At 35.6% G+C, this 22,384-nt stretch overlaps 1 protein-coding gene across 1 annotated transcript in view; it reads left to right on the top strand.

The window, feature by feature from the left end:
• MCM6 (minichromosome maintenance complex component 6) overlaps positions 1-22,384 on the top strand; it is a 34,762-nt gene that overhangs the window by 9,724 nt on the left and 2,654 nt on the right. Inside the window, exons 6-16 of the mRNA XM_055572707.1 lie at positions 88-233; positions 1,047-1,197; positions 3,786-3,927; positions 6,120-6,261; positions 6,963-7,070; positions 8,114-8,269; positions 10,057-10,185; positions 11,924-12,085; positions 19,572-19,707; positions 20,192-20,347; positions 21,082-21,221. Coding sequence (XP_055428682.1) covers positions 88-233; positions 1,047-1,197; positions 3,786-3,927; positions 6,120-6,261; positions 6,963-7,070; positions 8,114-8,269; positions 10,057-10,185; positions 11,924-12,085; positions 19,572-19,707; positions 20,192-20,347; positions 21,082-21,221 — 1,568 coding nt within the window. The remainder of the gene's footprint in view (positions 1-87; positions 234-1,046; positions 1,198-3,785; positions 3,928-6,119; positions 6,262-6,962; positions 7,071-8,113; positions 8,270-10,056; positions 10,186-11,923; positions 12,086-19,571; positions 19,708-20,191; positions 20,348-21,081; positions 21,222-22,384) is intronic.

The raw sequence follows: 22,384 nt of genomic DNA on the forward strand, positions 1-22,384 counted from the left end.
ATTTTTTGGTTTTATTTATCTGAGAAGTTTTGATTATCAGTACCTTCAGTATTTACCTATGAAACAACCTGTCATTCAATGTTTCAGGAGCACGTGCAGAAACTGATTCCCGAGTCAGTGGTGTTGATGGATATGAGACAGAAGGTGTTCGAGGTCTCCGGGCCCTTGGTGTTAGAGACCTTTCATACAGGCTGGTCTTTCTTGCCTGCTGTGTTGCACCAACCAACCCAAGGGTGAGTGAGTGTCTTAGTAGAATAGCAAAGCTTAAGAAAGACATTACCTGAGGCTGCCGCAAATTCAGTGTTAAAGACAAGGGCTTGGGTTGAGATTTGCTCTTTAGTTCTAAAACCAGATTTTTTCATCCCTTGTTTTCCTAACCTTAAGGAAAAGTCTTACTTATTTTTGTGTGTTAAAGTTCAGTGCTTTAAGTGTATTGGTGCTATTATTATTAATGGTGGTTTTTCTGGAGGTGGGGGTGGTCTTGTTTGTTTTTTAATTGTTACATTTTCTCTGTCACACTCCTTGAGAAAGTACAAATAGAAAAATTTTGTAATCTGGGAAATAGCTTATAAATTACTCTTTCTGAGAGTGATTGACCCCCTGGTATTATAGTGGTTGAGAACTTAATTTTGTTTGCAGGATGGGAAAGCAGTGCGAAAAAGTTTGGAAAATAGTCCAGTGTTGGGAAATGAGTGCACATAATAATTCTGTTCATTCTCATCTTCATAACAACGATTACCATTTTATTATGGCTCATCTCTTGAGCATCTGGATTCATTTAGATAGCAATGCAAAACAATGGTGGTAGCTTTTTTTGTTATTTATAAATCACTGGACAGATGACAAGCTCTTTGGTATTTTGGCTAACTTAGGCCGCCTTTCTGGTTAGAAGGGTTTTTGTTTTTTGTTTTTTTTTTAAAAAAAAAAACCTTTACAGGCAATAGATTTTGACCTCCCAGGATGTATTTTGTGGTGATGTTTCTTCTCTTTCACATTATTTTGACTATTTCTATACTAGTATTTTTTTCCTTTCTCCTCCCCCTCAGTTTGGAGGAAAAGAGCTCCGAGATGAGGAACAGACAGCTGAGAGCATTAAGAACCAAATGACTGTGAAGGAGTGGGAGAAAGTGTTTGAAATGAGTCAAGATAAAAATCTGTACCACAATCTTTGTACAAGCCTGTTCCCTACTATACATGGTAAGAAGTCTATCTGTGAAATAAGCTTGAAGTCAAAGTAATGTTTGTAAAACAGCAACATGTGACTTCTTAAAATACACAAATCAGATGTTAAAAGGTTTTTAGTGGGTTTGGAAGGAGTTCTTAAAAGTCATTTATAAAAGGACAGATATTACATGATTCCAGTTAAAATGAGATACTTAAAATAGGTAAATTCATAGAGAAAGTAGAAAAAGATTACCTGCTGGGGAGAGAAATAGGGAATTGTTTAATGAATAGAATTTGTGTTTGGGGTTATGAAAAGTCCTAGAAGTGAATGGGTGATGGTTGTAAAAGATAGTGAATGTACTTAAACCCCTTCTGAACCCCTTAAAAATGATTGCAGTGGTTAATTTTATGTTGTGTGTATTTTGCCAGTTTTCTTTTGAAAAAAGAAATCATTTAGTCTTTTTCTGGCTTTAGGACAGAACTGCACTTAAATATATTAATGCCAGATTAACATCCTGATCTCTTTTTTCTTGTTAGTTTTCACAATGGGAAGAGATTTCGTATTTTTTTTTAGGTTATATGTACTGTGCCAAAGCCTGGCGTGCTGCAGTTCATGGGGTCACAGAGTTAGATACAGCTTAGCGACTGAACAACAACTGTGCCTATACCTTGTGGTTTCTGCTTTCACACTTTCTTAGCTCTTGGTTACTAGCTGCTCACTGTCATTAAATCCCTTGCGCATTGAAGGATATGACTAACTTTTCAGATCTCATGCTTTATTTTTGTTTTTTTTTTCCATCCCTCTATATTCAGTTGATGGAGAAGGCAATGGCAACCCACTCCAGTACTCTTGCCTGGAAAATCCCATGGACAGTGGAGCCTGGCAGGCTGCAGTCCATGGGGTCGCTAAGAGTCGGATATGACTGAGCGACTTCACTTTCACTTTTCACTTTCATGCATTGGAGAAGGAAATGGCAACCCACTCCAGTGTTCTTGCCTGGAGAATCCCAGGGACGGGGGAGCCTGGTGGGCTGCCGTCTCTGGGGTCACACAGAGTTGGACACGACTGAAGCAACTTAGCCTCAGTAGCAGCAGCAGCATATTCAGTTGAAGTAATGGCAAGAGTTCATAAGATTATGGTTATTTGTCTTAGGTATGTATTTTTAATCATTGAAAATTAACCTTTTTTTCTGCTTAAATATTTGGTCAGTGTAATTGAACTGAAATCCTTAATATTAATAATCCTTTGTGGGTTTTAGAGTATGCTCCCTTAGAATGAGTAGGTATCAAATTTTTATACTGTTCCATTCCCCCACCATAAATTAATCTATTGCTATGTAACAAATTATCCCAAATATAATGGTTTAAAACAACAAGCATTATTTCATACAGTCTGTAGGTCAGGAATTTGAGGGAAACTTAGCTGTGTGGTCTTGGTCAATCTTTGTAGATTTTGTAGCCAAGATGTCACCTAGGGCTGTAGTCATCTGAAGGCTTGACTTGAGCTGGAGGATCCACTTACAAGGATCCACTCACTCTTATCTGTCAGTGCTTGTTGTTAGCTGGAAGCCTCAATTCCTTACCATATGAATTTCTTCACTGGACTGTTTCAGTGTCCTCATAGCACAACAACTGGCTTCCTTCAGAGCATGCAGTCCAGGAGAGCAGAGCAAGGAGGAAGCAAAATGCTTCTCAAGACCTAGTGCTAGAAGTTACACACTTTCTCTTCCACCGTATGCTATTTGTGGGAACCAAGTTACTAAGCCCAGCCACACTTTAGGAGAGGAGAATTAAGCTCCATCTAGAAATGAGGATTATCAAATAATTTGTGGGCTATTTTAAACTACCACACCTCCAACGCATTTGTTTCATACAGGTTATAAGTCAGAGAAATTTTGTTTTTGGAATGGATTTTAAATTTTCTGCTTCTAAGGAGTGCTTTGTGTACATGTGCCAGTATTTCGTTGATGGCATTCACAGAAAGTCATAATAATTAAGACAGAAGAATGTTTCTTCCAATATCACATTTCTAAAATTTGGTGTTGTCTTTTTTTTTTTTAATTGTTCATTTCCTTCTTGTATTTAAAAACAGTTTTTAGAAGCAGCTGTAGATCACATTCAGCATCTTGCCTAATCTATTATCAGTTCAATTAGCTTGTATTATAAATACAAGCTAAATAGGGTCACTATTCCTGATACAAAAGAGGTAAGTCATGGATCATTTCCTGAAACTCTTGATAGAACCGTATAACCTGCAGTTGGAAAGAACTAGCAAATATGGTAGGCTGTAGTGGACATAGTTTATTTATGGGGAGAGATATTTGAATACTGTGACATAGGGAAAGGCTTTATATAGGAAGCAGGACTTACAGACAAGGAAAGACTCTTAGAATGGTGAGCATCAGCATCTGCTTCAGGTGAAGGTATTAGTACAGTGATAGGTGACTTTACATTCATAGGACGAGAACCAAGATCAAGATGAGAAACTAGGAAGATATTTTTACTTTGGTCTTAGCTTTGCTTCAGCTGCCTCTGCTCTTTTGGTTGGTAAACATGCCTTTGTAGTGTCCTGTGAAATTGTTTAAACTCATGTTGAAAAATACCTTGGGTTTTTATTTCAGGTAATGATGAAGTAAAACGGGGTGTCTTGCTGATGCTCTTTGGTGGTGTCCCAAAGACAACGGGGGAAGGGACCTCTCTTCGAGGGGATATAAATGTTTGCATTGTTGGTGACCCAAGTACAGCTAAGAGCCAGTTTCTCAAGTAAGTGTTTGCCTGAGATAGTACAACAAAGAAAACAATACGCATAGTTGCAGGCTTTCAAAAACTCGCTTGGGTTAAAGTACACCTTAATTTGTTAAGGAGAATGTAACAACATTTTACAGATTTTGGAATACGTAAAAATTGTAATTATAATCCCACATAGAATTCTTTTAATCTTTGTATAAAGCCCTTTGAATGTATGAATATATATGTATCTCCATGGTTATAAGTCACAGCATGCATATTTTTAATTTTAATTAATACTTTAAATTCTTTTCGATGTTTCTCTATTTTCACAATTGTTTTTTGTTGGCATATTATAGCTTAAAAGATAATTCCCCTACCCTGATATTAGACAATTTAACAGAGTAACTTATTTTAATGATCAAATACAGTGAACATCATAATGTGTATAAGTTTTTATTTTATTATTTTCCTTTGGGTAAATTCCTAGGCATAGGATTGCTGAGATTAAGAATACAAATGTCTTCACAGTTCTTATACAGGACACAGTTTCCAAAAACAGTGTGATAAAAATGAGGCATTTTGTGCTGAACTTACCAATATGAATTTAGCGGTTTCTGCTTATTTTTAAAAGGTATAAGTGCTTGCTTACTTTCAAACTTTTAAGAAACTTAGAGGTCAAGATAATGGCAACACAAGCACCTCTTGTGTTCTTGGTGCTGTGTGTGTCTGTGTATGTGTGTGTCTGTGTATTATGTTATACCCTACCAACATTCAGACAGGCATATAATACTGTCTTTTTTTTTCAGGGAGGCAAACAAAACTCTGAGTCTCAGTAAATTGTCTAATTCCTTAGAGCTGACAGGTGGCTCTAAGCCATGAATTCAGCCTTTGATTGTAAAGCATGTGCTCTTCATACTGTATCAAGCTGCCTTTCCTTTATTTGGGAAATTTTTAACATGACAGTGTTCTAGAACATAAAATTTTTGGCTGGAGTTTTATAATTAAATATTATTTCCTTCAAGTATATCATGGACTGAGTTCTAGGTTTGAAGATAATAGTCCTGTATTAAATGAACTCTCTTTATTTTTCTTTGTTTCTGTTGCTCCTGCCTCCCATCTCCCCATAGCCACCACAAAAGATGTACTACAGTGTTGCCTCTGAGCAGTATTGTGTTGTACCTGATTATATTTGCTTTTTAATGATATTAAGTCTTTTGATCCATGAACATGGGTTATCTTTCCATTTATTTAGGTCATCTTTAATTTCAGTAATGCTTTATAGTTTTCAGTGTATGTGCCTGTGCTGCTTTTATTAAGTTTATCCCTAAGTATTTTATTCTTTATGATGCTAGTATAAATGGAACTGTTTTCTTAGATTCATTTTTGGGTTATCACAAGTGTTCAGAAATACAACTATTAAACTTTTATCTTGCAACATGCACAAACTGATTTATTCTAACTGTTTTTGTGGACTTACTAGTTGTGTTTTAGTGGATCTAACTTGTCTGCAAGATCATGTCAAATGCAAATAGTGATAGTTCTTTTTTCTTTCAAATCTGGGTGCCTTTTTCTTTTTCTTGCCTAATTGCCCTGGCTGAATCTTTCAGTGTAATGTTGAATAGAAGTGGCAGGAATAGACCCCTAAGTCTTACTCCTGTTCTTAGGGGAAAAGCATTCAGTCTTTTACTAGTAAGTATGATGTTAGCTGTGGGTTTTCATAGATGCCCTTTAGCAGGTTGAGGGAAAGCCTCTTGTAATTAGTTGAGTTTTTATCATGAAAGGGTATTAGATTTTTTTCACGTTTTTTTAACATCTATTATAATGCTTCTTATCTTTTTTAATATGGCATATTATTGTTTCTTAGTTGTTGAGACAACCTTCCCTTTTTTGGAATAAATTTCACATCTATTCTATTTTTGTTGTTGTTGTTTGTTTTCATTTTAAGTGCAAGGTCTTCTAATAGATTATTGGTGCCAAACTATTAATTGATGTTTTTGTCGTGTATGAATTACATCTTCCTTGACAGGAATGGATTTAGTCTATTCAGAAGACCAAAGGAGAAAAGACTTTCTATTTGATCTATGGCATATATCTTAACTGCATTTTCTTAATGCCTTTTCCAAATGTTCTCTTAAATTCTTACTTGATGTAAACTGTATCAAGCTGATAATTCTGAAAAGGATGCTTTATAATCATATATTAATGAATATGATAACCTTGAACAGGCACGTAGAGGAATTCAGTCCCAGAGCTGTCTACACCAGTGGCAAAGCGTCCAGTGCTGCTGGTTTAACGGCTGCTGTTGTGAGAGATGAAGAGTCTCATGAGTTTGTAATTGAGGCTGGAGCCTTGATGCTGGCTGATAATGTAAGAACATTTTACCTGATTAGATAGAAATCAGAATATCACCTACCCTATCAATAAAGACCTATAAGTTCCTATTAAGGTGTTCTTTTTCAAGAAAAAATAAAATACTTTTAGTAAATAATTTATGGTTTTATTAACCTAGAAATTGGGATTATCATCATTAGTCAACACTTTCTGAACTTCTGTAGAATATATTGCCTGCCCTGAGCTTGTTGTTTGCTATGACTAGTATGTCTCAGCACTTTTTCCTTTCTAGACTGTGATACATCTATGAGTATATCTATTGCATTTTGCATGTATTTGTCATAGATCAGTTAGATCTGTGAATGCATGTAAATTGTAGCTGTAGATACAAACCTGTTCATCCTTCACTTTGAGCCTTCACTTTGAGCCTAAAATCAACACTAAAGTGATCCAGAATGTTTTGACCCTGAGATTTACACAACATTTTGATGTTGAGTAGAAGTGCAATAAGTAACTGCCTGTTTTTAGTTTTACCCTTAAAGGGCAAACTAGAGTTTAAAGTGAGTTGAAAGTTGTATGGTTCCCTTGGGGATCGTGTACTGCCTTACTCTAATAGAGGGAATTGGGATTGCTTACTTACCTTAGTTGTTTAAAGTCACTATGCCGGCAAACTTTGAGTTTCCTTGCCATTTGACATCTGAAAGGAAGTTTCTTATGCCAGGCTTATTTGATTACAGGGTGTGTGTTGTATTGATGAATTTGATAAGATGGATGTGCGGGATCAAGTTGCTATTCATGAAGCTATGGAACAGCAAACCATCTCTATCACCAAAGCAGGAGTGAAGGTACATGTGTCCACTTCTGTTCCACTGCATCATGCCTTAGCCTTGTAGACTAGTGTAGCTCTGGAGATGATCACTTGAATAAAATTCATTACTTCAACATGAAATGCTGTTTATTGAAATGGAAAACACAGGCCTGAGGCTTATTAATCCAAATTACAGGTGTTGGGGGCATAGCTCAGGGGTAGAGCACTTGACTACAAATTACAGGTGCTGTTAAAGGTACTGTGAAAATTTGTTATGAAACAAAGTAGAGGAAGTACTGGTGAAATTTTTAGCTCTTTGAGAATTTCCTCAAAGCTCCTCTGTAGTCTTTGCTAAAGTGTGCTTCCAATTGTAACAGAAATAAAGTTGACAAATCATTTAAATGGAAATAATAAGTACAATATTATAATTAGCATTAGAGAGAAATAAAGCTTTAAAAATAAAAGTAATACATTCAAATAGTTAAGAAAAATGTAACAGGTAAATATAAATTAAAAAGAGAAATCTCCTCCCAGCACCAGTAGATACTCAGAAGTGTCTGCTGAGTTTATGTCCCTTTTAGGAATATTTTTATCATAAATAAGCATAATACACATAAAGTTTTATTCCTTGCTCATTTAACTTTATAATTTTAGTTTGGTAATCTTTCTATACCAGTATATATTAGATCCACTTTGGTTTTTTATTACTCCATGATTTTCACTTGTATATACCCCAGTTTGACTCATTAGGTAGGCTCTTATAAAAAAGAATGATGTTTAGGTCATTTCCAGCCTTCTGTATTACAAACAACATTGTAAGCATTGTATGCCTCTTCCTATATTTAGCTGCAAGATAAATTCTTATTAAGAAATTGCTGGCTTAAAGGGCATACACATCATACCAGCACCATTGTATGGGGATACCTGTTGCTATATCAGACTTTGATTTCGATGATTCAGTAGATGAAAGATGATATCTTATTATTTTGGTTTTCGTTAATTATGAATGATGTTGAGGTTTGTCATATGCCATTCCAGTTGTCTTTAAACCTGTCATGATTTTTTTCCTTTTGTGGTCAGGCTACTCTGAATGCCAGGACATCCATTTTGGCAGCAGCAAACCCCATCAGTGGACACTATGACAGATCAAAATCATTGAAACAGAATATAAATTTGTCAGCTCCTATCATGTCGCGATTTGATCTCTTCTTTATACTTGTGGATGAATGTAATGAGGTAACTACATGAGCCGTCCCTCTGAGCTTCTTTTATTATTTCCAGTTTGAGTAATTGATGGAGACAAGCCTGAAAGATGTACTCGTGAAGAATTGGTGCATGCGTTGGCACTGACCTTTCATAGCTCTGAGTGGCACAGGATTAGATAGGTTTATTAAGCAACTCGGAATCACTTTAATTGATGGTTCTGTTTAATTGTATTAAGGAATATCAAGTTTGTTGTTTTTGTTGTTGCTTTTTAATTCTAAAAAAAAAAAAACACAGTTCTCAACCATACCCTTTAAGATTTTTATCAGACTTTTGTTTTTTCATTAACATTGAAAAGAATTCGGATACCAAACAACTTTCCTTTTTTTCCACAAATTATGAGTCATTTGTCTCCCTATATCTTCCTGTCAAATTATTGCATGTGTCACATTTTTTTCTAATTATGTAGCAGTTTTAAGACTGAATGTAAAATTGTGGATTTACTTACATTCTGACATGATAGTATTAGAGTTGAAAGAAAGTGAAAGTCACTCGATCGTGTCCAGCTCTTTGTGACCCATGGACTATATAGTCTATACAGTCCATGGAATTCTCTAGGCCAGAATACTGGAGTGAGTAGCTTTTCCCTTCTCCAGGGGATCTTCCCAGCCCGGAAATTGAACTCAGGTCTTCTGCATTGCAGGCGAATTCTTTATCAGCTGAGCCACAAGGGAAGCCAAGTATTAGAGTTACTTAGACTTAAATATTTAACAATATTGCATATCTCAGATGTATGCAGAACTGCAAAATGACCTTAGAAGGTAATATTGTACTGTACTTGTAATTACTGAGCATGGAGAGTCTACATTACATTAGGCAGAATACATAACTCTTGCTTACAGTAAAGTTTTAAATTTATCTAAATAAAATTTGCCTTCCATTAATGTGAATGTTAGAGGGTTTTCATGTTTTATCTTTGGGTTTGGTTCTTTTCCTTCACAAATCTATATAAAATGTTTAACCCAGTCCCCACCCTCCATTGTTGGGCATTGACTGATTTTCATATATTTATGTCTCTACATAATTTATTTACTTTTAACTTTTTAATTAGAAATAATTTCAAACTTACAGAAAAGTTGCAGGAAATACAATAATGAATATAGTACCCATATACCCTTTATTCAGTTCACATAGGTTTTTGCCCTATTTGCTTTACCATTTGCTCTGTGTATCTCTACATTTTTTTCTATACCATTTGAGAGTAAATTGCATATTTTTAGTATGATTTTATTCAATGTTAGTAACAGTTTTATGATGATTATCCTCATATATTCATAAGTGGCAGCATGATATCTTGGCTAGGAGGACATATTCTGAAGCTAGACTCTGCAAATCCTTGCTCAGTTACTAACTGTGATGTTGGACAAATTACTTAATTTTTTCAGGCCTCAATTTACTTATCTGTAAAATGGGGTAATGTTATCTACCTAATAAGGTTTTTGTGAGGAACAACACTTAAGGCAATAGAGCCTGGCGTTTACTGAGGGCACTAGACCTCTTACTTCTGTCAGATTAGGTAAGTCAGTTAATTTCTTCAGGAATAGTCTTAATTAGAGTAAGGCACAGCTATACACTGAAGCGTTTGATTTTGGATGAAACTGGTATTAAACTTTGCTCAGAAACTTGAACCCATTAATACATCTTATGGTGGCATATTAAAGCTTGAGGTTATCATGCAACAAATAATTTCTTAATGCCTGGGATAGTCTGGAGTGGATGTTGTTATAACTGATAAAAGTGATTTTCTTGTTTGGAATTAGGTTACAGATTATGCTATTGCCAGGCGAATAGTAGACTTGCATTCAAGAATTGAGGATTCCATTGATCGTGTGTATTCCCTTGATGAGATCAGGAGGTATCTTCTTTTTGCAAGACAGTTTAAACCCAAGGTAACCTGCCCTTTTGTACTGTATTCAGGCATGATGAGTATGTGGCATTTAAACAGATGCGTTACTTGGAAATTAACTGAACCTGATTTGAGGATTTTTTATGGCTGGTTGATTGGCTTGATCTGGGGGTTTGCTTGGGCTTTTTTGGGAGGGTGGGATAACAGTTTATTTCTTCAGCAAAAACGTCTTGAGAAAAAGTGTTTTAAAAGTCTGAAAAATTCCATTTCTTCTACTAATTAGGTGCTAATAAAAAGGTTTTTATGAGTGAAGAGTTTTGAATACCCAAACAAACTAGATTTTATTTCAATCATTATTCCTAAGAATCTTAAAATTGTGTATGCTTAAATCAATAGTCTATAGATGCTCTTGAATCTTTCTCTGAGGAAAAACTTGGATTCCTCTAGTTCATTGTAATGAACATAAATAACTAACTTTACAGTAATTGATGTAGATCTTTGGATTAAACCTGCACTGGATTCAGGGTGCTCACTTGGACGTGTATTTTTGTTTGTTTGTTATTATTTTTTTAATTTATTTATTTCAATTGGAGGCTAATTACTACAATATTGTAGTGGTTTTTGCCATACATTGACATGAATCAGTGCTGAGTATACATGTGAGCCTCATCCTGAACCCCTCTCCCACCTACATTAAAAAACTCCATAATGCATATGTTGTTTGGCATTTTCCTAAAATAGAATATAGAAAAAATTTTCATTTGATTCTTGTTGAAATGTCTACACTGTTTCTGGCTTGACTTTTGGGAATTATGCTTAGATTTTAATCATCTATCACCTTCACTTGATAATCCATAATATCAGAATTGAGTCTCACTGTCCCAAGGAAAGGGTAGAATATCACTTTTGTTTGCAGAAGCATTTGTTCTCCATGACTAACCTGGTTCCTCTATAACTTTGGCTTGCTTCCTTAATACTTAGTTCCTTGCTCTGAAAAACTGAGTATGCTGTAGTTTGCTTTACTTTGTTGTTATTATTGAACAAATGATAAGGTTTACTGAAATAGCTGATATGTATATCCCAAGTGGATACCTGAAATCACAGATAGTACCAAACCCTATATATACTATGGTTTTTCCTATAAGTTATTAGCGCAGTAAGAGAATATCTGAATTGCCGGCATCACTACTCCTGCACTTGGGAAGCGTTAGTAAGTAAAAAAGGGTTACTTGAGCATAAACACTGTGTTGCCATAACAGTTGATCTGACAACTGAGTTTGCTACTAACTGACTAATAATAAGCAAGTGCCATATACACTTTGGATACTCTGGATAAAGGGATGATTCACATCTTGGGTGAGACATTGGACAACTACTAAGATTTCATGACACTACTCAGAACAGCACACAATTTAAAACTTATTAATTGTTTCTGTCTGAAATTTTCTATTTAGTATTTTTAGACTACAGTTGACCATAGGTAACTGAAACAATAGAATGTGGAGAAGCCACAGAGTGGCTTGAAATACATATTGAAATACTATTGAAATACTAACTCTACTGTCTTCCTATTCGTAAAATTAGTGCATGGAATTCATAGTCCTCCTTCGTATTAGTTTCTTTTGAAAGGTATTTCAGGACTAATTTCTTGTCATTGGTTTCAAAGTCTTGACCCTCTCAGTTCCCCCAGAGTATCTCTATCTGGGAACCTTTTAACCTTCATGTTTAATGTAGCTTCCATTAAGTAGAAATGCTCTGACTTCATCATTGTTCTGAAACAGATTTCTAAAGAGTCAGAGGACTTCATTGTGGAACAGTATAAACGCCTCCGCCAGAGGGATGGTTCTGGAGTAACCAAGTCTTCATGGAGGATTACAGTGCGACAGCTTGAGAGCATGATCCGTCTCTCTGAAGCGATGGCTCGGATGCACTGCTGTGATGAGGTATCAAAATCACTTTAACGTAATGGGAAAGAGAAATTGATATTTGGCTTTAAGTGTGTTTTTATCTTTGGTATAGAACATACTAGCATTCACTGCTGATTTATTTTTATATAACTGTTGAGTTCTCATAGAATACATGACTCCTGACCCTGGGGGCTTTCCCTTAAAGAAGGTTGCTGTCAAGCATTTATTGAATGTAGTAGTTAGATTAATGAGATAATCATGACATAGATTATAGAGTACAAACAGAGATGAGTTCAAGATTAGTGCCATTCGTTCAAGAAAGATTTAAACCTTACAATGTTTAATCCTTACCATTTAAACCTTAACAGTATGCTAGGCTTCTGGGCATCAGATACAAATGTGATAATGTTGCCCCCAGTCACCTAAGAAAGGAATTTACCTCCTTAGTTTCGTATAATGTGTGGATATTAAATTGTTCTTTGAGCCCTGGGTTTTACAGGTACATGTCAGTGGGTATTTAGGGAGTAAATGGGGAGCAGTATGGAAGGATATTCACACCCTTATCTCTGCTTCATGAAAACCAGCCCTGCTTTATATAACTTTATATTTTTAAACAGTGTAAGATTTGTTTGAGGAAAGAGTTTGGCTATTTTTCTTAAAATAGTATGATTGAGGTGTAATTCACAGAAGAGACTGTACAGCTCTGACTTTTTACATACACCCTTGTGGCTACCCAGCTCAGAATATAGATTTACAACATCTTAGGAAGTTCACTTATACCCTTCCCCAGAAGTAAGCACTGTAGTGACTTCATTCACATTTTTGTCCCATAGATTTCATTTCTCAGGTGTGTTTGTTTAATTTTTCAAGTTCTCTGCTGTAGCGCTTTACTGTTTACAAAATACTTTGATACTGTCTTGTTGTTCTTTGAGTCTTCAGACATTTAATGGACGTCTTTATAGGTTAAGAGATGAATAAAAGAGCCCCTGTTTTCCATTGCTGATAATTTGGTGGGAGAAGACATATGTTTAATTAAATATGTGAAATATGAGAGAGGTTATTATGATAGAGTGTCATCAGCAGAGAGTATAGAGATCAATAAATTCTTTCCTAAGTAAGGTGGAGGGTTTGGGGAGATGCCAACATTTGAACTGGATCACTGAAGGGCATATGGAATTTTGATATGCATTTTTAGAGTGAAAGGAGGAAAGTTTAGCAAGAATGTAGTGGAATCTGCAGAGAAAGAATAGGTCATGGTGGAGGGGAATTCTTAAAAACTATGCTGACATTTGTACCATTTTTTTTTTTCCCATTGTGATGTTTCCTAAAATGAGTGTCATAGAACTGATGAGTCTTGGAGAATTTGTTAGATTTTTCTTCCTTTTTTTTTTTTTTTTTTTTTTTTTGGTTGGTTTTTTAGTAGGGAGAAAATTCACATGATATGAAAATAAATATGCATATATACACAAATATATTTCCTGAGTAAAATTGAGTGTTTTGCATATATTTAAAAGCCATTTCTACTTCCTTTTATTTTATGATCCTATTCTTTGTTTATTTTTACTTTATTATACAGGCCTCCCCTAGTCTAAGATTATAAAAGAATTCTCTCAGGATTTCCTCAAGCACTTAGATGGTTTCATTGTTTGTATTTAAATCATTTGAGCATTTGGTATTTATTCTGCTATAGGATGTAAGCTATGAATCAGTTGATTCTTTTTGAGCTAGTTTCCTAGTTCCAACACCACTTACTGAACAATCTATCTTTTCCACACTGGTTTGGTATGCTTTTATTTTATATTAAATTCTTGTGCCTATTAAAGTCTCCTGAATTTTTTTCTGTTCCTTTGGTCTTTCAACCGTCTTTTGCATTGGTGCCACAATATTTTACTCATAGGGGCTTTATATTTTAAATGTACGGCTAGTTCCACTGCATTGGTGGTGTTCTTTTTTGGCTGTTGTGAACTTAATGACCATAGGTGTTGTTTGTTTTTTTTTTTTAATTACTGATATTTACTAAGAGGAAAGCATCCTAGGAACTTGTTTGAAAAACTTGGGAATTTCCCCTTCTCTGCCCCTCCTTTGCCCTCCCCGCCATTGGCTATCTGTTTTACATATGGTCATATAAGTTTCCTTGTCACTCTTTCCATGCATCTCACCCTCTCCTTCCTCCCCTGCCCTCCATGTCCATTAGTCTCTGTTCTCTATGCCTGTGTCTCCATTGCTGCACTGCAATAACTTTCTCAGTACCATCTTTCTAGATTCCATATATATGCTTTAGTATAGGAGGTTTATCTTTCTCTTTCTGTGTAATAGGCTCTAGGTTCATCTATCTCATTAGAACTGACTCAAATGCTTTCCTTTTTATGTCTGAGTTATGTTCCGTTGTATATATGGAATACACAGCTTCTTTAAAACCTGGGAACTTTTGAAGAAAGCACTAACCATTTGCTGTCTCTAGACTGCTATTCTCACCTACAGATTCTGGACTTGAGCTGCAGTATGTCCAGGCTCCAGCCACCTCTGCTCACTTCAGACTGGGCCCTACAATCCTAATTGGCAAGAACCAATTCTTTAATACCTATCCTGTTGCTCCTGTTTGTCCTGAATTCAGTGGTTTTTGTATACTGACAAACTCCTTGGTTTGTCTGAAGGCAAGGGGAGAGTCTGTCAGCAATCAAGGACCTCTCAGTTCAGTCCTGAAATGGGTTTTTCCTCGTTACATGGCTTGTTCCTATACTTGTGCTACTAAATGTATGAAGCTATGTAATTATACCACCCCCTAGATTTTTTCTAACTGTTGAATATATCATGTAGTAAGGAAATGCATTATACCCTTAAAGCTGTCTATTCATTTATCTTTGTTTAAAAAATCTGAACATAGGGCCAGCATATACTTGAGCTCAGTGTTTGATACTCAGTTTTTAGTATTTTTATACTAAAATAAAAATAGTATACTACCAAATTATAGATATTGAGAGCATGTTACATTTGTTAATAAGAAGAACTGACATCTCAGTGATGATTTTTCCTAAGAAAACAGGATAGCAATTAGAATCTAGTTTATGCCACTAAAAATTGCAGCTGTTTAAAACAGAAACAATTATTTTTTTTGCTCATGCTTCATATTTATGTTAGCCAGAGGCTTTCTTCTCCACATTGCTCAGAAATTCAGGCTGACATAAGTCTCTTTGTTGACATACACTGCCATGATCATAGAAGATAGAAGAAAAGGTGAATCATACACCGCTTCTTAACCTATCTAGAAATGACATGGCACTGCCACTCAAATTTCATTGGTTAGAGGAATTAACATAGCCATGCCTAAGTTCAAGTGGTTAAAGAAGTGCTTTCCTATCAAGTGGCTAGAATGAGAAAAGCAAACATTTGTGAACAGTTCTGATGATTCATTCATTATCTTTCCACTTAAGTCTTGTGTTGTTTCATTTAATGGCTTTTAAAGTTTTCTTCCTATGATTTTTGCATGATTCTTATTGAATTTATTTCTTGATATTTTGGTTTTTTTCTTGGTATTGAAGGTAGACTTTTTTCCATTTTATATTTTGACTGGTGGTTGCTTGTATATATCAACTATTGGTTTCTGTATGCTAGTTTTATACTAATGAAACCTTTAGTTTCTTTTTCATTCAAGTCTGTTGATTTTTCCAGATTTTCATTCTTTTTTCAAACGATAAATGGTTCTAGTCTTACTGAAAAAGTAAACTTAATCTTTTCCCATAGTCTCTACTAATTTACTTTTGCTTTTGCCATTGCAATATAATGTCTAATAATTATGAAATTGGACATTTTTTTCTTGTTCTTAGTTGGCTCTGTGGCTGAGATATGTTTTTATCAATAAGAACTATATGTTTATTATTCATATCTTGAATATTGCTATCAGAAAGATTGTTTTGGTTTTTGCCTAGTATCTTTTTAGTGTTGTGTGTCTGCTTAGTCATTCAATCCAACTCTTTGCAACCCCATGAACTGTCACCCACCAGGCTCCTCTGTCCATGGGGATGCTCCAGGTAAGAATACTGGAGTGGGTTGCCATGTCCTCCTCCAGGGGATCTTCCCAACCCGGGGATCGAAGTCAGGTTCCCCACATTGCAGGTGGATTCTTTACTGTCTGAGCCACCAGGAAAGCCCTTTAGTGTATATGAGTTAATCATGATTTTTTTTCTCCTGGATCTATTAAAATGAAAATAAATTGACTAATATCAAGGCTTCCTGGAATAAATTCCACTCTTTTAATGCATTTGGCATTTGCTTGCTGTTATTTAGAATTTTTAAACAGTACTCACAAAAAACCATGGTTGTTATTTCATTTAAATTATTGGAAAATTTCCCCATTTTTCCTCTATCCTAGAATGGTTTTCCGTTGTATTAAAATGATCTGCTTGGGAATGCCCTGGCAGTCCAGTGGCTAGGATGCCGCTGCACCTCCACTGCAGGGGGCACAGGTTCAGTCCCTGGTCAGGCAGCTAAGGTCCTGCATGCTGTGTGATAACCACCATAAATAAAGTGAAATAAAAATCTGCTTTTACATATATGAATTCTCAAGTAAAACTCTTGAGCCTGGTATATAAATTTTCTTGTTTAGATTTTCTCTCTCTTCTTAGGTCGGTTTTGGGTGAGCTATATTTTCCTGAAAAAAGTATCCATTTCTAAGAGTTTGCAGAGTTTAGTAATAACCAGTTAGAATGTATTTTTTTGGTTGCTTGTTTTAATACTACGTTGTGATTAGACAATTTCTCATTTAGTTTCTAGGATGCTTTCTGTGTAGCCCAGTGTCCTTGTTTGTTTTCTTTTGGGCTGGTGGGTCTTGCTTTCTCTAGTTGCAGCAGGTGGGGGCTACTCCTCATTGTGGTGCACAGGCTTCTCATTGCTGTGCTTCTCCTGTTGCGGAACACAGGCTCCTTGCACGTGGGCTTCAGTAGTTGTGGCATGTGGGTTTAGTTGCCCTACAGCATGTGGAATCTTCCCAGACCAGTGATTGAACCCATGTCCCCTGCATTGGCAGGCCAATTCTTGACCACCAGTGAAGTCCCCAGTGCCAGTTTTCATAAATGTTCCATGAGCACGTTGAAGGAAGGCCTAGTTCCCTGTTTGCGTGCTTACCTGTGTGCTCAGTTGAATTCAACTCTGCGACCTTGCGGACGCCAGACTCCACGGTCCATGGAATTTTCCAGGCAGGAAATACTGAAGTGGGTTGCCATTTCCTACTCCAGGGGATCTTACATCTGTGAAGGGGGAAGTTAACTTATTATAGTACATAGGCCTTCTGTTTTTTTTGTGGGGTTTGTGGTCTACCATATCTTCTCTCAAGTGCAGGTTTAAAGTGTGTTATGAATACTTTTTATTTCTCTACCAGTAATATAGTTTTGTCTCTTTGTATTTATCCTTTTACCTCCTATAGTTTCAGCTTTACTAATATTGTTCTCTTAACTGATACATATCTTTTCATTTTGATGTGTACCATCTAACTTTCTTGGTCTCATTTATACTTTTTGGCCTGAACTCTACCTTGCTTTCTTTTTCTGATATTCCTTTGCATAACTTTTTATTATTTTTAGTCATTTCTGAGTAAGTTAAGTGTGTATACACACACACATAGCATAGAGTTAGGTTTTATTTTGTGATCCATACTAATATTATTTTAATGTATGTTAAACCCATTTACATTTATTGATATGAGAGAGAGGGTTTTTATTTGTTTTCTTTTTATAGTTGAAATGATTTTTCATTATGTGGTAATTTTGCTTTTGCTTGTATGTGCAGTTCTGAGATTCAGAAAGTTTACATTTTATTTTAGTGGTTACTTTTGTTATTATAATTTTATATTATATTCTCTATTCTCTATTGGTTCCCTACCAGGAAGAGTGTTAAAACTAGTGTGTTTCATCTTCCTTTTTCTTCCCTTCCCTCTCAACGGCATGATTTTAGTAAATTTTACAGCTTTCCTTTGCATAGTCAAATGTAGTTATCCATCACTTGATTTATCATCTTTTGACTTTCATTTGTTACGGGTGGGATGCAGTCAGCAAATTCACTTTGGATCTCCCTTTATGTAAACCCTTTGTCTTCAGGTCATACCATATACATTGTATTCTGTCACTCTTAATTCCCATGCTTGTTTTTTAAGTCATAGTGTTTTTAGATAAATATATGCGTAGCTCATTGAAGATAAATTTGTTATGATTTCCTAATTTATCTCTTGGCTGATTGAAATTTGGTCCTTTTTCAAGGGTTTGGTGGAAGAGATGAGTTCATGGGACTAATTTTCCCTGAGTGTTAGGTGCAACAGGGTTATTTGTAGTCTACCTGAATGACAGATTGGCTTGATCTACAATCTATGTCTCATACTTTATTTTCATACGAATTTTTCTACTGTATCCTGACATTAGTTGTTCCTTTGGGGAAATCTGAGGCCAGCCCTTGATTATTAATTTCTCCCCCATAAGTAACTGGATATTTTTCTCTTTGTAAACTATTCTTTATTTTTATAGACCAGTAAGTTTACTAGGATATGTCTTGATATTGACTGCTCTAAAATGACTTAAAAGTTTCCTTGCAGGCAGTAGTGTATTAAAAAAAAAAAAAAAAAAAGGTGCTCTGCTGGATTTATCTGTTTTTATGGGGCTCAGCTAGTTAGGAAGGGAGTATATTTAGAGAGTGTTGGTTATTTATATAAGGGCTTAAAACAATGCCCCCTGCCCCCAAAATAGACTTGTAATTTTTCTTCTAAGTAAACTTTTTTGTTGAGGCAAAACATAAGTACAGAGAGTGCACAAATCACAAGTGTACAGTTCAGTTAGCTTTCAGTGAAATACCTGTGTAATCTACACCCAGATCAGGAAGTCGAACATTCCTTGTTAGCATTTCCAAGAGCTACCCTTTGAGCTTTTCCTTTACAGTCTCTGCTACCTGCTTCTCTGAGGATAACCTTTTTCTTTTCTTTATTGCTGTATATACTCTAACCCTACTTTTCCTGATAGTTGTTTTCAATCTTTTCCCCCCTCCCAGTTGTGGTTAAAAACACATAACTGTCAGTAAGTGTGTCATAGTGATTGGCTCATTCTTCTATTAAAATGGACATTTGAATAGTCTCCAGTTTGGGTCTTATGACATGTACATGTCTTTTAGTTCATCTGATGTATATATGTGTACATTTCTGTTCAGTGTATACCTGCGAGTGGAGTTATTGAATTATTGGGTCATAGATTGTATGCATACACAATTTAGTAAAGACTGAAATGGGTTTCCCACAATGGTTGTAATGGTTTATATTCCCAAGAGCGGTGAATAAAAGCAGTGTATATCCTCAACACTCAATATTGCTGGTCCTTTTAGCCATTCTGGTAAATTTATGGTTCGCCATAAATATCTCATATTTTCATGTTGTGTGAGAGGGAGAGTGTGAGAAAACAAAAATGTCACTGAAGTTTCATATGGAGAAAATCTGTTTGCTATATCAAAAAGACTGGCTTACTGGTTTATCTCATCATCTTGATTGGTTTAGGTTCAGCCTAAACATGTGAAGGAAGCTTTCAGATTACTGAATAAATCAATCATCCGTGTGGAAACACCTGATGTCAATCTCGATCAAGAAGAAGATGCCCAGATGGAGGTTGATGAGGGCCCAGATGGCATCAATGGTGAGGTGTCTGTTCATGACTGTTCTAGAGTTAGGGGCCAAAATGTTCTCTAAGATATCATAATAAAAGTACACTTACTGATGGTTATGAAGTCTGTGTAGCAAAAAGGGGAAAAATAGATAATGAATTTTATTAACTGTTTATAAGTTAAAATATAATCAAGTAGTTGATATAAAATATATAAGCTTGAAAGACTTGAGAGAAAATACACCAAAATGGAGATAGTGGACTTAATATTGCAAATGCATGATCATGAAATCTTTTCTATCTCCCATTCTTCCCATTTCTTCCAAATGGGCTTTTGTCTTCACTAGTAACATTTATAAAATTGCTTCTAATTTATTCGTACAGTTACTGAATACTGGGTATAATTATATGGTTGTTTTAAAATTAGTATTAAAATATGAATAGTATATTTATAAAAGCACCTGGTAGGGGGGTATTGGCACAGGAAGAAGATTCAAACAGTTAATATTTCACTTAGGTCATGCTGATAGCCCTGCTCCTGCGAGTGGAATTAACGGCCACAGTGAAGACATGAACCAAGATTCTGTTCCAAAAGCCTCCTTGAGGCTGGGCTTCTCCGAATACTGCCGAATCTCTAACCTTATTGTGCTTCACCTCAGAAAGATGGAAGAAGGTGAGGCCATACCTAGTGCTGCTCTTATGCTGAATCATTTACATAAGCTGAATTCACATAAACTGCTGTGGTTTGCTAAAGATTGTGTTGTTTTGTCAGAAGAGATGATAAATTTTTAAGACAAGCTCACTTGGCAAACAAAATCTGAGGGAATGTCAGCATATCTACCAACCTGGATGTTTTCCCCACAAGTTCATTGTCAGAGGTTTATGACTCATTTTTATTAATGTCCTTGGCCTATTCTAATATTTGTTAAGCCAAATTTGGGATCTGATAATATATAAGGAAGCACTTAACAAATTTTTTGTAGATGTAAAATCTTCCTTCTTTACAATGGCTTTGTTTTAAATGGATGGAATCCTTCATTCCCAATTTATGCACTCAGTTGGTGTTTACAAACATTGTCTGGGTGGTGAAGCATAAGAAAGTGAAGGAAACACCTTCATACTTTGAAATCATAATAGCTTTAAGAAACTTGTTTCTTATCATCTTTTTTTTTTTTAATTTTTCTTTTCAGGATAAAGTAAGGATACTTTAATTGAAGTAATATGGAAGGTTATTTCAGGCTTAAGGTGGAACATTGCAAACCTTATTTTAGCAAATATGTTTTCTGACAGATTGGTTATCTAATCTATACATTATTTTGTTTGTTGTGTATGCAGACTCCAAGAATTGGCAAAACAGCTTGCTACCCAGATAATTTAATCCTTTTTAAATAAATTTTTTTGTTGCAGAAGAGGATGAGTCGGCATTAAAGAGGAGTGAACTTGTTAACTGGTACTTGAAGGAAATTGAATCAGAAATAGATTCTGAAGAGGAACTGATAAATAAAAAGAGAATCATTGAGAAAGTCATTTATCGACTCACCCACTATGTACGTATATAATTAAGTTTGCTGGGGTATTATTGAGGGAAGGTTTTCATGTTTCATATCTTTGTAGGTTCCTTAGATGTTCATTTATTTTGAGTCCTGAGAGTCTAGTCAGAATTAAAAATTATTTAAGAGACTTACTAATTAACTGACTTATTTCTTCTGCCAAAATAAGCAGAATTTATGTTAAAGCTGGGAAAGTGAATTTAGGGTCTTACTATTTGAGTGTTTTTAACCTTTGTTTTTTACTCTACCATAAACCTTCAAGCGGCCTGACCACTATCATCTAAATTCTGCATTTTATCCTTCCTCCTGTTCTTATCTCCCCCTGTTACCCAGTTTACTGTCTGTCCCATATATTTTTTTCTTATACTTGCCAATTCATTCATTCTCCTTTTATAATACTTGCTTGGCAAAACTCCAACTTTGGTTAAAACTAGTTTGTTTACTCTACCTATATCTAAGAAGTTAAAGGTATCTGAAGAAAAGCATACAATCATATACTCACTCTTACTTTACATTAATGACCACAGATCTCAAATGGACAGTTCTTAACTTCTGTCTTATCTACTTCACAGTAGCACTGACCTCACAGTAGCAGTTCCCGCTGCCATTACTTTTCCCTCATCTGTTCATTCTCCTGCTTCTTAAAGGACCATTACATACATACCATCTCTGCTCCAATCAGTTGGCTATTTTCAGTATTCAACCTGTCGGCACCATCTGTCACAGTTGATCACTCCTAGAAATACTTGGTTTGCTTGGCTTCTGAGTCACATATTCTCCTGGGTCTTCTCACTGTTATTTCCTCCTCTTCTCTCCTCTCTCACTCTCTCTCTCTCTCTTTTTTTTTTTTTTTAATTTTGAGCTGTGTGATTCTGTTTAATTTTCTCTTTTGGCCACATAACATGGCATGTGGGATCTTAGTTTCCCAGCCAGGGATCGAACCTGTGCCCCCTGCAGTGTAAGCACTGAGTCTAAACCACTGGACCACCAGGGAAGTCCCTCCTTTTTTATTTTCCTGACTCTTTCTCTTGTCTCTTTTTAAATGAAGTACTATACGTAGTCCTCAAACCTCTTTTTCTATTTATATTCATTGCCTAAGTGAACTCATTTGGTTCCATGAATTGAGAACCATTTGTGATGACTCCCATATTTATATCTCC

Source organism: Bubalus kerabau, chromosome 3 (assembly GCF_029407905.1).
Source record: "Bubalus kerabau isolate K-KA32 ecotype Philippines breed swamp buffalo chromosome 3, PCC_UOA_SB_1v2, whole genome shotgun sequence".
Taxonomy (NCBI): Eukaryota; Metazoa; Chordata; class Mammalia; order Artiodactyla; family Bovidae; genus Bubalus; species Bubalus kerabau.